This window comes from Nomascus leucogenys, chromosome 17, assembly GCF_006542625.1.
Source record: "Nomascus leucogenys isolate Asia chromosome 17, Asia_NLE_v1, whole genome shotgun sequence".
Taxonomy (NCBI): domain Eukaryota; kingdom Metazoa; phylum Chordata; class Mammalia; order Primates; family Hylobatidae; genus Nomascus; species Nomascus leucogenys.
In genome coordinates, this window is record NC_044397.1 from 74,891,545 (window position 1) to 74,907,078 (window position 15,534).

The 15,534-nt window shown below is 42.7% G+C and overlaps 1 protein-coding gene and 1 long non-coding RNA gene across 3 annotated transcripts in view; one reads left to right on the forward strand and one right to left on the reverse strand.

Moving 5' to 3' along the window:
* ZNRF2 (zinc and ring finger 2) overlaps positions 1-12,187 on the reverse strand; it is a 95,025-nt gene extending 82,838 nt beyond the window's left edge. The window contains exon 1 of one of the 2 annotated variants that reach the window (XM_003270479.4): positions 10,319-12,187. In XM_003270479.4, coding sequence (XP_003270527.2) covers positions 10,319-10,787 — 469 coding nt within the window. In that variant the 5' untranslated portion in view covers positions 10,788-12,187. The remainder of the gene's footprint in view (positions 1-10,318) is intronic. The other variant, XM_030796224.1, reaches the window with a different exon arrangement.
* The window catches only part of LOC115830885, a 38,948-nt gene continuing 33,472 nt past the window's right edge, over positions 10,059-15,534 (forward strand). The window contains exon 1 of the long non-coding RNA XR_004026416.1: positions 10,059-10,084. This is a non-coding gene — a long non-coding RNA (uncharacterized LOC115830885). The remainder of the gene's footprint in view (positions 10,085-15,534) is intronic.

Below are 15,534 nucleotides of genomic sequence, written 5' to 3' on the forward strand. Positions count from 1 at the left end.
TAATTCTGATAATAATCTTACCTTAAAACATAATAATGTAGTTATCAAATACATTTTGGGAAACATTCAATATTTACAAAGTTTTTACCATGTGTTTGGCACAGTAAATGTGCTGAAAAAAATTCAAATGTTCAGGGGAGAATTCTGTAAATATAAGGAACACACATTACAAAAATAATGAAAACTGGATTGTTTTTGCAAAGTCTGAGCAGTTGGGAAGAGAAAGGAATATGGTATCAGAGTAAAGCACATGGTCATTCTGAGGAGGGTGAGACTGGAAGTGGGGCATAAATCTTGGATGCTTTAATTTTTTCATTCATTGAAGAGGTTCGTTCAATAGTTAAAAGTATAAAGGTATGAAGTATGTGGACTACTGTAACCCTCACAATACTACAAAAGCAGGTTTTTGTCTTGTTTTGAGACAGAGTCTCATTCCGTCGCCCAGGCTGGAGTGCAGTGATGCAATCCTGGCTCACTGCAACCTCAGCCTCCTGGGTTCAAGCGATCCTCCTGCTTCAGCCTCTGGAGTAGCTGGGACTACAGGCATGCACCACCACACCTGGCTAATTTTTGTATTTTTGGTAGAACCAGGGTTTCACCATGTTGCCCAGGCTGGCCTCCAACTCCTGAGCTCAAGAGATCGCCCCCGCTCAGCCTCCCAGAGTTCCGGGGTTACAGGTGCAAGCCACTGCACCTGGCCTGATTCTAGAGATGCGAAAACGGGGGTACAGAGGAACTAAGCAACTTGCTTAAGGTCAGCCCAAGAAACATGACTTGAAGACTTAAACTCTTCCCCACAATAACAGAATACAGCCTGGACATAAGGTGCATTCATCTCTGCTTTTGTAATTTATGGACAGACGCAGAACTTAAACTGAGCTAATCTGAGTCCTTTCTGCTGGAGGTAGAGAAAGGTACTCCCTTCAGGCCTGAAAGATCACATGTAGTTGGAAGTAGAGAGAGTCTCAAGGCCCCAGCTTAAAGAAGGCCCATAATGCCTGGGGGCAGTGGCTGACACCTGCAATCCCAGACACACAGACACACACACACACACACACACACACACTCTCTCTCTCTCTCTCTCTCTCTCTCTCTCTCTCCTCTTCCCTCTCTCTCTAAATTTCAGCTTCAGGGGCCTTGGGTCCTGCATTTGTTCCTTCAATTCTCTAAGTTACCCTAGGATCCTTTCCAGTAATTTGAAACAATATACAGTTTTTCCACTTCATGCTATCTTGAGTTATGCTTCTATCCTTTACAACTGAAAGACTCAAGATTCTCTGACCATGGTGCAATACTTTTTTTTTTTTTTTTTTTTTTTTTTTTTTTTTTGAGATGGAGTCTTGCTCTGTCACCCAGGCTGTAGTACAGTGGTACGATCTCAGCTCACTGCAACCTCTGCCTCCCAGGTTCAAGCAACTCTCCTGCCTCAGCACCCCCTAGTAAGCTGGGATTACAGGCACCTGCCACCATGCCTGGCTGATTTTTGTATTTTTAGTAGAGATGGGGTTTCACCATGTGGTCCAGGCTGGTCTCGAACTCCTGACCTCAGATGATCCACCCACCTCGGCCTCCCAAAGTGCTAGGATTACAGGCGTGAGCCACAGTGCCCAGCCACGGTGCAATATTTCTAAATTAACACTAGAAGTAACGAAAGGGTAGTAGTAAGGACCACCACAATAAAGCCACACTTTAAAATAACTTCCAAGTAAAAGAAAATATTGAAATGCAGTTAACATGATTATTTCTCAATAGAACTGACTTTTAAAAGAAATAAAAATGTGTACTCAATGATAATGAAAATGGTAAGTATCCAAAGCTATGGGAAGTGACTATATGTAACAAGAAGTAAACACAGCCTTAAACGCTTTGATCATTAAAAAACAATAAATAAATAAATAAAAGAAGCTAAGAGAAAGAACAAAATTACAAAATGAGAAAGAACAGAATAGAAGTAACAGTAGAAAAAATTAAAAACCAACAAAAATAGCAAAATGTATTGTTCAAACTGAGCACTGGCTCTCTGAAACATACTACACATAATCCTGCCTGGGCAATATAGCGAGACCCCATTCTCCACAAAAAGGAAAGAAAAAAAAGACAATAAAAATAAAAATAAATAACCCATTATGTATATATGGCTTCTTTCTTTTTTTTTCCTCAGCTCACATATAAATAGGTAAATTAAAGAACTATTACAGACTAATCACAATTCAAGCAAAAATTAGGATATTCCACATGATCAGAACTTATGAAATCCAAATGACTGAATACATCTATAATTTTCTGACACACTAAATATTTTTGTCACTAAAAAAAAGAGCCCTGAATGAAATAATGACTCTGATAGGTGACATTACTCGAAATATATCTATCAATCTGCACTTATGAATATCAAAAACCTCACAAGTTTTTATGGGTTAAAAAATTTTACATAGTCCTAAAGATTATACCTTGCTAGAAGCTGTTTCCATTTCTAATGAGCAATTTGGCAATAAGGATCAAATGCCTTGAACAAAAGCGTATCTTTGTTTCTGGCAATCCCATGTTGCTGATAAATTTCTAAGAACTGGCCAGGCACTCACGCCTGTAATCCCAGCACTTTGGGAGGCTGAGGTGGGCGAATCACTTGAGGCCAAGAGTTCAAGACTAGCCTGGCTAACATGGCGAAACCCAGTCTCTACTAAAAATAAAAAAATTAGCCAGACATGGTGGTGCACACCTGTAATCACAGCTACTTGGGAGGCTAGGGCACAAGAATCGCTTGAACCTGGGAGGCAGAGGTTGCAGTGAGCCAAGATCACACTACTGCACTCTAGCCTGGGCGACAGAGCTAGACTCCAACGCCCCCCACCAAAAAAAAAAAAAAAAAAAAAAAAAAAACTGTAAAAATTTGCTTACCAAGGTGTTCATGGCAACAGTATTTTATTATAACTGTACCAAACTAAATGCTCAACCATAAGGAACAACCAGATAAATCCTAGACTCTTCATTTTCTCTCATACCTCCACATCTAATGCAGGTGGCTCTATCTTCAAAACACGAGATATCCAGAATCTGGCCACCGCTTAGCACCTCCAGCACTGCCGCCCTAGTCCAAGCCACTGTTATCTTTCATCTGGATTTTTGCCTCCTTGCTGACTCTTGCCACCTCACACAATAGCCAGAGTAATCCTTTAAAACCCAAGTCAGATTATGTCAATCCTCTGCACAAAAATACTCCAGTGTCTCCCCATCCCTCTTTAAAACAAAAGCCAGAAACCACAGGTCAGTGGTTATGAGGCAGTTTATGATTCTGTCCCAACCTCATGCCACCCCATTATGCTCTCATCTTCTACAGCCCTCTGCACTCCAGCTATAGTAAACCTACGCATCAGGTACACTCATGCCTCAGGGCCTTTACAGTTACTGCTCCCTGTGCCTGAATATGTTTTTCCCCCAGAGATCCTCATGGCTTGCTCCTTCACTTTCTGCTTGAATTGTCACCTTGTCAGTGAGGTCATCCTTAAAACCCGATTTAAAATAGCAACTATAGATAGGCGTCCACCCCATAATCTCTACCAGCCTTTGCACTCCATTTTTTTCCATTACACTCAATGCCCTAACACACTATGTATTTTACTTGTTTGTTTACTATCTCTCCCAAATAGAATAATAAGGCCCCTAAAAGCCGGGATTTTTATCTTATTTCTTCACTGCTGTATCCCCAGAATAGTGTCCGGAAGAGTGGGTCCTCAATAAATATTTGAGTGATTTCTGGAATACTGGGTAATAATTAAAAATCATGTTATAAAAAATTTTAATGTGATGTTAGAAACTGGTGGAAATGGAAAGAGCACCTTATCAAAGAATATGTAACCCATGGATCAAGAAGAAATCATATGGGAAATTAAAATACATTTTTCACTGAATGTTAACAAGAACACTTCAAAATCAGTGGGATTCAGGTAAAGGAATTCTTGGAGGAAAATGTGTAGCTTTAAAACTTTGTATTAGAACATTAGAAAAGTTAAAATCAAAACAATATAAAAATGAATGTTCCAAATTTTGTGTCTAAAACAAATACATAAATAAAAGACATTAACACTTTTTTCTGGTTATTTCTGGTGGTAAAATTACAAGCAATTTGCGATTTTCATACATGCTTTTCTGTATGTTAGTTTTTCTCTAGTGAACAAGTATTATTTTTATAATTAAAAAAAAGGTTTTAAAAAACTTCCTTTCCCTGTGGTTGAATTCTAACTGCTGGCCTCTTCCTCTGCCTGTCTCTTAAAACACTTGTTCCTCTGGATTCCATCCTTGTCCTTCGTCAATCTATATTCATCCCTTAGTAATCTTATCCATTCTGGATTCATTTATAACCTGCAAATTGATTTCTCAGTTTTTTGTAATATCCTGAATTAGAGACTCATGTTTCCAACCACTTAAAGGATACTTCTATCCAGATGGAAATCCTATAGCCACTCAAATTTAACAGGCCTAAAAGGAACCCATTATCATTTCCTAAAACTTGTTCTTTTCATCTTTAGTACTGGTTAAAGACATTATTATGTACCCAGGTTCTCAATTCTATCAGTTCTACCTTAGAAACCTCAATCAAATCTAACTTTTCTTCTCCCTCACCAATGCCATATTTTCAACGTAGGCACCTTCTATCAGTTACATTTTAAAAGAATCCTAACTTATTCTCCTGCTATCACACTCTCCTCCTTAAGAACTGAATCCTGATCAGGGTTGCTGCATACAGCCTGGAGTCTGCACCACTAGAGAAGGTCGCCATCCATGTAAACTGTGAGTGTTAATTGTGCCCAATGGCCTAATTATGATACTCCCCCTGCTTTCAAACTTCATTAGATAAAACAAACCTACAGCACTATAAAATCCTTCAACTGGCTCCACTTTCTATTTTTCTAGCTTCAGGTTCTCATCATTCCTCTACGCACCCTACAATCCAGACATATTTAACTTTTCAGTATGCCCTATCAAAACCCAAGCTTTTGTGGATTTTTCTTTAGTCTATAGTGCCCTCTCTCAGTAAAACTTCTAAATCCTTCAAAATACAGTTCAAATGCATCCTCCTCTGTGAAGCATTTTTTGACCAGCCTAGACAAAGATACTTCACTAAGCATTTTGTTAACAGTTCTATCACTGAATTTGTTGCACTGTGTAATGATCACATATATCCATCTCTCAAATTCAATGGAGAGTTGAGCAGTGCATAAAGAAGCTCCACATTTGTACCCTCAGTATCTACAATGTCCAGCCCCTAAAAAGGGCTAAGTTCATGTTTATTAATACTATACTTACCATATGCATTAGTACAACTTTTTTAAAGTAAATTAAAATGAGTTTAAAAAAAAGTTACATGTTCAGCTGTCAGTCTATCCATAATCCATGTGGCGGACAGAACTGATGTGACTATTCTTGATTCCTATACTTCCTGGTATTTTAACCTTTGTATAATTCCCTTCCCCTGGACGTGAACTGGACCTATGACTTGCTTCTGATAAATGAAATACAGCAAAGGCAATGGGTTGTAAGTGATTACATGTACACGATTATGTAAGAACATAGCACTAGTTCACCTCTGATAGACTCTCTTCCTTTGCTGACTTTGAAGAAGCAAGCTGCTCTGAACCGAACAGACACAAGGAAATAAATCCAGCCAACAACCCAAGGAAGTCTGGGGGCAGACCTCTACCCAGTTGAGTCTCTAGATTAACAACCCAGCCCTGGCCTACACTTTGACTGCAGTCTTACAGAGGACACAGCTAAGTTGTACCCAGCCTCTTGGGCCACAGAAATTGCGAGGCAATAAATGTGTTGCTTAGAACCACTAAATTTGTAGTCATTTGTGAATAAGCAGCTTAGAAAACGAATAAAATCAGAACCTAAGGTATTTCTGAACCCCTTGTTCACAAAAAGGCCTACGTTTGCTCCAATTTCTTAACAAATAAATGTCATGTACATGCAAAATTAAAACACAGACTAACATTTCAAGTAACAGTTCTTAAGAATATTTACATAAGGTAAAACTTAGGAAGTAATTTGCTACATAAAGCAGTTCCTACACTCTCTTTTAACACATTTGCCAATATATCCAATTGTACATAATACCTAGTACATGTAATAAGTTTAATATTAGAGCAATTCTCCTTACAAACCCAAATAATAATAAATAGTTTAAAAGTTGATATCTAATCAATGATATTTGGCAATCAGAAGAACTTACTTACTGGTCACCAGGCAAAGCAATCAAATTGGAGGAGAGCAAGAGACTTGCGGGAGATGTGCCTGAGGGAGTAAGACACTACCTTACAACAACAGGGCTCTTACTCCCTCCGGCACTGCACCAGCCAGCAAAGCGTCAAAATACCAGGTTCTTAGGTCACGCTGCTCTCAGATCAGGTGATGCCCTGTGCAACTCACCAATCCTCCCCACCTTGCAGTCAAGAATAGTTCCAAAAAATTCCCAAAGCAGAAACTTCCATGACACAGGCCACACTTACACACAGCAAAACTTATAACACGAAGGTATGAAATTACAAGTGAGAAACAATAACCACCAAAATTCTTATTACTTCAGGAGTGGCAGGGGTTGTGGTTAGAAGGCTCATTTTTCTTAGAAAGAGGCAAACATTCCTCTTCTGCCACTCCCCATAAAAGCCTTCAATGATACAAAATAACATTCAGGAAGAGGAAATAGATTAATTACAATATCCCAAATTCAAACATTTTGGCACTTGATATTGGTAAGAAGTGATAACTGAGACCGATTCCATAATGGTTAATTGATGAAGATAACACCATAAAACTTCACATCTGCCTTAAAAATTAAGAGAAATCTTCCTAGAAATACAGGTCTTATTCAACATATTCAGTTTTAAGAGATAACCCACACTCCTTCAATATAAGAAAACATGTTTCACAAGTAACAAGGCACCTGAATCACAATCAGACTACTGAAATACTCATGAGCAAGCCACACCCAAAAAAGCTCAAGAAAACCAGGAGGCCAAAAGCAACCCAGCACCACTGGTTGTCTTAGATTAAGTCATTTTACATTTTCACTTCCGGACTCAAGGATACATTATAGAAGTCCACACGATTTCTCTGGAAATAATCTCCAGGTATTGGTATATTTCTATAGCCCAATTCATCTACCCCATCCTTGCTGCATCATTAAAGGATATTTTACCACTCATATTATGCTCTTATGAACAATAGCTACTTGATAGTGGAAAAAAAACGTAGACATAAATTAAAGCCAAACCCTCTATAAGATACCATCAAGATTTTTAAATATTCGGAAATACGCTTAAGACCTGCTTTAAAACAAAGGTGATGGACAACACTAGCAGTAGTCAAGAAAGTGCCTGTTCACTTTAACACTCCCCAGTCTGAAAAGAGTAACAAGGACAAGATTTACTTCACCTAAAAACTCCTATATAAATATAATCACATTCTGATGTCTGGCAACTCAATTCTAGGAAATTTCTACAAACCGAAATATCTGGATTAGGCATTTTTCTTCCAGTTCTCTAGAGAGAATAAGAGTGTATATAGCCAAAATAGATGTCCAAAAGACAGCAAAATATAAAACCAACACAGAAAACTTCCTAGTTCAATATGGCAATTCATTATGAGGGAACTGCTAACAATTCCACTTGCTAGACTCTCAAGTGTTAAAAATAAAAGGAGGGGGACTGTTTTTCATTTTCTATAAATTACATGACAGCTCACAAGAGAATAATTTTGAATCTTATTAGTAAGATTTTCTTATTAAGAGACGTTAATAATATAAACAGCAATTAAAACAATAGTTTCACAAAAAACAATATGAACTTTCCACTAATTCTGAAATAATCCTTTTATCAATTTTCAGATGGAGTTATTTGTATATAACCATTTATACAATGTGTAACTGAATAAACACAATAATGTTATAATCGACACTAAAAAGTTAAGTAAATGTGAAGTACAGTCAAGTCTAATTTTTTAATTATAAGATTCTTCATCTAGCTCCCTAAATCTCAAGATGATGAGAAACATGCTTCTATCGTCTTCCTAATAACCCATCCACTAAAATATAGGTAAAAATCTCAGTAAGGCAATGCCACTAAGATGGGTTTTTACATAAGTGTATTCCATCTCCCTGTCTCAACAGAGATTTTAGGATGTGGCACTTTCATCTGATCCTGTCATATAATAATAACAGGTAATTTCTCTGATCCCTTTCCAGCAATTCTCAACTGAGGCTCCTCATCTGAATCACCAAACACAGGAAATTATTTCAGTGACTGTTTTCTCAATAGTTCTAAGAATGATACATAACTAAAACCCTCCTAAATGCACTGGAGCTAAAAGTTAAAATTCATTGCACACTACGGCACAATTCTCTCCAGAAAGCCGATTGAGTAAGGCTGGTATAAGTTCCTCAGAAAGTGTCACTGTACTACTAGGCCCCAGTCACCCAACCCCAACAGCACTAAGAGAACTATAGTGAGTGCACAAATCTAGAACTTAGATAAGAAAAAAGATAAATGCTTTATCTCCAACTTTAAGCAACTAGGTATTTTTACTTACCAGGGAATAGCATGGGGCTCAACTGTCCCTTGCTCTGAATGGAATGCATTTACTTAACAAAATAAACCCATAGAAATATAATGTTTCTCAAAGGGAATTATCAGCTCTTAGAAAATGAATTTTTAAAAATCAGCATATTAAATATCAACTATTAACTTGACAAGGCTTTTCCTATTCACCCTTCTTTAGCAAACTTTATTCATCTTCTGATAACTGCTAAATGCAAATTTTCACTTTAAAAAGATAAATATTAAAAACCAGTTTGCCCTTCATTCTCGCACTAATCACCAATTCTCAGAAACTGCCTTTTATATTCTTCAGTGTGGACTACAGCAACTTCAACTGTTAGGTTAGTTGTGATCAAATCACTTTAAGGACATCAGTAGAGTTCTTTTACTCAAAAGCAAATGACTTTTTTAAATGGCCCAATTTTAAGAGGGATGAATATTTTAAAGAAGCAAACATTACTTTAAAACAAGGTAGCTAATTAAAAGTCAAGCGTCGTTCCATATTGAATGTACAAAGCGTTACTAAAAAGATGGGAAAAACGAAACATGACATTCCTATTTTTAATTTATGCTGGCGTGTGTGCTGACAGTACAGAACATCAGAACAGATAAATTACTACGTATTCCACTTTACTAAGTCTCCAAAGTTCCTACGTTTACAAATATATACGTAAAAGAGGCACAAAAATATAGCGGATGGTGTTTTCGCTGCTCATCTGTGCTCAGTTGCTAATTTTTCTAATACCAGATACATAATGCGATGAACTGGGAATGCATATCTTCTATACTTCTATTTATTTTCATAAAGCGGGGAGGGGAGGGGAGGTGGTCTTGATTCATTTACTATTAGCGTTTTGCAATAAAGCAGATCAGCATAAAACATAACTGAAGAAGTAGAATTCATTTTCCCCAAGACAACGCACACTTCCTCCTGTTTCTATAGTAAAGCACATCACTTTGCTATTAAAAATGTCCATTTTTCACAACTGACTTTTCCTTAACTCTAATCAACACTACTCTTCAAAAGAACCTAACCAATTACTGTACCTTGTAGGCAGATGTGCAGAATTTTTACTTCCTTAAGAAACTTCCATTTTTTAAATGCTTTCCAAATTAAGCAGGACTCGCATTAACTGCGATCTTAAGTAGCAGTTTAGTGAGGTTTAAAAACAAACTTTTCATTAACGCATTCTTCCAATTAAAGTGACATAGTAAGTGGGACTACTGACACAGATTTCAGGATTATAGCTTTATATTAAAAGTCGGTCCAAAGATGGTAACTCAGTGTTCATTTGAGACGCTTTGACTTTTGGCCTTTAAAAACTGTTCCCCACTCGAGTCCCCAGATAGAACTACATTTAGCAACGGGTCTCCTCCTGACTTCCTGGTACTAAAAACCACAACCACAAGGGCTGTTTCGTCGGTTTGTTGTAAAACATTTGCTCCAGTCATCTCACTGCAAAACAGACTTTCCCTACTGGGCAGCTGCTGAGGTGAGGGTGCTCACGATGTTTAAAAACAAAACTACGGGTCTACGTGGTAGCGGCACCGCAGGTGTTAAGTGCCGGGTTTCTTCCCAGGATGGAGACCGGCGCGGGCTGGGCCGGGAAGCAGCCCCCGGCGCCCCGGCCGAAGGAGAAAAGGAGAAGGGTAAAAATAGCCGGCGGCCACGGCCCACGTGCAGCCGCGGGAGGACCGAGCGCGGGCGCGTGGAGAGGGGTCCGTACCTCCAAACATGTGCGGTGAGAGGTGAGCTGGTAAGGAGCCGATCACCAGGCGCGGCCCGCCGGGGCTCCCGCCCACCGGCCGGTCCCGGCCGCCGCCGCCGCCGCCGCCGTCCTCAGGGCTGCTGTGCACCGAGTCTTGCGAGCCGTACGGGCCGCTGCTGCTGTTCGGGATGCTGAAGGAGGACTGCGCCGCGCGGGTCCCCGACGCCACGCTCCCCACGGCCCCGCCGAGGGAGCGGCTGCGCGGGGCTGCCGGGGCTGCCGAGGCCGCCGTGGCGCCGCCAGAGGCGCTGGGCTGGTGCGCGCTGGGCACCTGAGCCGGGAACCTCCCCGCGGCGGCGGCCCGAGCGCCCCCGCCGCCGCCCGCGGTCCCATTGGCCCCTCCGCTGCTACTGGAAGGTAGATCCGAGCCCGAGTACGCGCGCGTGCGGCCGTTAGCGGCGGCCGGGCCGCTCTGCTTGGCGCCCATGTCCGCCCTGCCCCGGGCCGGGCCCGCGCGCTGCGCCCCGAGAACCGGGAGGGCGGGAGCGAGCGCGGGAGCTATAGGGCAGGGCCGAGGCGCCGCGGCCGGCCCAGAAAGGCCCCCGCACGTCAGGGCCGCCGCCCGGCGTCCAGAGGGGCAGTCCGCGCCCGGCGCGCTCTTCTTGGGGCGGTGGGCGAGGCCGGCGGCCTGACGCGGGCGCGGGAGACGAGGAGACGCGGAGAGGAAGGGGTCCCGGCTGCAGGCACCCCTCGCTGGCTCCAGCAGGAAGGGGCGGCTCAAGTGGCCGTGCGGCTGCCGCTGGTTTCGGTTCTGGTGCGCCACGACGGGCCGCTACCGCTCTCTGCCGCCGCGCTCGGCGCCCTCGACCTCGGCACCGCCTCCTCTCGGGCGGCCGCTGCTACCGCCGCCATCCTCCGGCTCCCACGGCGGCTGGCGGCTGAGTGGGAGGCGCCCGCCCAGACTCCGCCGGGGCCACCTTCCCTCCTCCCCCAGCCACCCAGCTGTTATTAACGGAGAAATAGGAAAAACGGGTGGCGCGCGAGGGGAGGACGAAGAATGGGAGGGAGAGGTGGCGCGCGCTTCCCGGCAACCGTCGCCTCGCTCCCCCTACTAAGGAGGGGCCGGGCTGGCGGGAGGATCTGGGCCGCGAAGGTGGGGGGTGCCCAGCCGGGGAGGAGGTTCCCCAGCCCTCGCGCCGGAAGACCGCGGAGCGGCGCGGCGGCAGGGTGCGCCCGGCCCGTGTGTTTGGGTCGCGCGCAGTGACCCCGCCCCCGCCCCCCTCGCGCCGCCAGGCCGATTGGCTCCCGTTTGCCTTGCTCCGCCTCCCCCGTCCGCGACCTGCCCGCCCCTGCTCCGCCTCGCCAAGGTACTGCGGTGTGGTAGGTGCTGCCACCCGTGGACTCGGTGATGGACAGGTCTCTGGCCCCGCCCTCCCAGTCAGGGCGCGCCCTTGTCTTCCTCGCGGGGCCTACGCCGATAGGAGGAACGGACACCGGGCGCCAACCAGAAGGCGGCCCCTCCTCCCGCACGTGGCCCGCCGACGCTGTAGGAGCCTGTGTCAGCTGCAGCTTTTCCTGGCAGGGGGCGTGAATGGCTGTGTCCTGTGCCCAGAGCCATTTGGTTTCGGTGGGTGTTCGTGTTACACACTGATTTAAAAAAAACAGAAGCTCAAAAGCCAGCTTGATCTCAATTAGACTTACTCATGAAACACCAACCTGGGAGGAAGCGCAGAGTTGGAAGAACTCGGGATAATCCAGCTTGACCCTCCGTGGTAGGGCAAATACTGTGGTACCAGGAACGCTGCACCTGACTCACAAAACCTAGGATCTAGGCCCAACACCAAACTAAATTATCTGTAGTGAGCAAATTATTTTACTTTTTTGGACTTTAGGTTTATTTTGTTTTTGTTTTTTGAGACGGAGACTCGCTCAGTCACCCAGGCTGGAGTGCAGTGGTGCGATCTCGGCTCACTGCAACCTCCGCCTCTCGGTCTCGAGCGATTCTCCTGCCTCATCCTCCAGAGTAGCTGGGATTACAGGCACATGCCACCACGCCTGGCTAATTTTTGTATTTTTAGTAGAGACAGTCTTTCACCATGTTGGCCAGGCTGGTCTTGAACTCTTGCCCTCAAGTGGTCCACCTGCCTCAGCCTCTCAAAGTGCTGGGATTACAGGCGTGAGCTACCGCACCAGACCGACTCTAGTTTCTTAACCTGAACTGTTTGTGTTAAATCCTAGGGCACCTGCATCTTTAAGATCCTATAACTTCTCTAAAATGTAATGTAATAAAATTCTCCTCAGTACCTTCCTCGGTGTTGGTGTGGTCTCTTCACGGCAGAGCAGGGTCTGGATACCCAGGGAACAGCCTGCTCTGAGACTCCCATTTTGAAAATGTCTAGTCTCTACATGAAAGTAATAGCAAGTGGTGTTTTATAAAACTACAGAAATAAATACTTTGTTGTTTTTTCACTATTTGCAATAAGTCGTTTATGTAATGATTTTCACCACTCTTAGGGTATGGGAATCAAGTTTTTAAACAAATGGAGAATATATGTATACATATAAAGACTTGCATTGTGTATCTATGTACACAAGCACACATATATAAATGGAAAAACAAAGGTACTCAGTGCTTTATATGCAATATCATGTTAAGATATGGTCATCATTTTGGTTAAGTGCCCTCTCCTTTTAGATGTTTCCTGCCACCTCCTCCCCCATCCCAGCATCACAGATTGACTTCAGTGTTCCCACTCAGTGCTGTTCAATACCTCCTTCATAGCTCTGATCATGTTATTATTATTATTAGATATCTTGCTTGTCACTACACAATTGGCTCCATGATAAACTTCATGTCTGTACCTCCAGTGTTTAACACAGTGTCTGGTCTTGGGATGGTACAATAAATGTTTTGTGAATAAATGAATGAATGAGTGAATACATACATCCTCACCAGTTGTACTATAACGATTCTTTCTTGAATGTCACTCATTAACTTATCATGTTCTTATTCTCCTTGACATTTCGCTTGTGGTGGGTGCCCCTTCCACCTCCTCTCTGGTGGGCCTTTTTGTTTCTTTCCCCACGAAGATTCTGGAGATAAAATGCTGGCCTTCTATGTTCTTTCCTTGGCCCTCTTTCCTTTTTCCTCACCCCTCTCATCTCTCTCCAGTCACCAGCATGAAGCTGTCGATGTGTGTTATTGTCAACCAAACAGTTCTGACTTCATTGAAAATGTGTCGCTTGTTTGTTTGTTTGTTTGTTTGTTTATTTTGAGACGGAGTCTCGCTCTGTCGCCAGGCTGGAGTGCAGTGGTGCGATCTGGGCTCACTGCAACCTCCGCCTCCCAGGTTCAAGCAATTCTCCTGCCTCAGCCTCCAGAGTAGCTGGGATACAGGCACGTGCCACCATGCCCGGCTCATTTTTTTGTACTTTTAGTGGAGACAGGGTTTCACCATGTTGGCCAGGATGGTCTCTAACTCCAGAACTTGTGATCCACCCGCCTTCGTTTCCCAAAGTGCTGGGATTACAGGCATGAGCTACCGTGCCTGGCCATCACTTCTTTATTATGCCTACCAGTTCTTCAAAAATTAAAAGTGCTGCTTCATCCAAATGAGTACACATAGGTATACACATACGTAGAACTGCAACAGGTTTTTGAGATAATACCCATGCTACCTGAAATGCACTCTGCTTTCTATTTGACTTCACTTTTGTAAAATGCTGGTCACTGCTTATTGGATTGATTTTACACCCCCCTATGGAGTTGTAATCTGCACTTTGATAAACAGTAGTCTAAATCAGTGCTTTGCAAACTTTAGCACATACAAGGATTACAGGAAAATCTTGTTAAAACAGGCTGTTGGGCCCCATCATCAATGATTCTCATTCCATAGCTCAGGGTTGGGCCTGGAGAATTTGCATCCTAACAAGCTGCCCAGTGATGTTGCTGCCATCAGACTTCGGAGTCTTGTTTGGAGAAGCACTGGTCTAAATGATGCTTTCCTCTACAATCAGAACTGTTGTATTAATGCCTTCATGACTTATCAAGAGACAAGAGCCCTAGCTCTTTAAAATTTTTCAAATTTGAAGGTTTCAAAATACACTATATTCCTCCTGATGCAGTTCAATGATATTTTGACCAAAGGCTTTGGGGGTGCAAAATTAGTCTGAATGTATTGTTAAAGCACTTCACATTGACAAAATTATTGGCCACAAACCCACACTGGAACAGGTAAGCTACTTCTGGGCTTTCAATAAAAATGCCTGACCAATCAGTTTGTTGTTGTCTGGTTTGAAGTTTAGTTGGGGCAAGCCTCTTCCCTTTGTGTTCCCTTACTCTCCTTTGCATTCCTCTTTCCTCTCTTGGTTTCTCTTTTAAAACTCTGCTGGATCAGACCTTTGATGTGTGGGACAGCAAATTTGCATAGTGACACCCATTAGGCCTCTCAGTTGGGGACCACAGCCTCTCTACAGGGCTGTCCTGCAGCCAGCACTAGCCCTACACATTTTGCTAAGGTTTTGCCATCCCACTTTTCCCCTTGTTATAGGATTTAAGAGATGGTTATGGCTTTGGTTTTTTTTTTCAAGTTAGTGTTCATACACTACCTCATCTCTACCAAAATAGGACTATATGTATAATTACCTATTTTTAAATAGGCCTATTTTCCTATTATTTTACTTTTTAAAGAAACAAATGGACCATCAAAACATTAAAATGAATCTTAGTACATCCTACATATGTGTTAATACATCCTACATACACTGTCCAAGATCTTAGTGGTGATTAGAAACTTACATCTTAAATTCAAAATCTTAGTTTGTAGTATTTAGGAGTCACATTGTTGGGTAATTGTTCAGAAAACATCAAAAGTTTATGTAATGTCTTTAACAAATTTTTATCCTCCCTCCCCTGTACTTGTATTAGTTTTTTAATGAGAAGCAAAAGACAAGAGCCAATCATGACAGGATTAAAAGTACATGCCATGAAGTGGTTGAGCTCAAGCTGGGGTTAGGCCCTGGCTTTGTCTAACACTGGCTGTGGGATTTAGGGCAAGCCACTTAACCTGGCTAAACCTGTTTCTTCTGTAAAACATGGATGATCATATAGTAATACCAGTCTCATAGAGTGGTTATGATTCTCAAAAGATTCATTCTCTGAGAGTACTTTCAAATGTGTTAATAGAGAAACACATTTTAATCTCAATGTTGTTATCCCTAGCAGGTTGTAATAA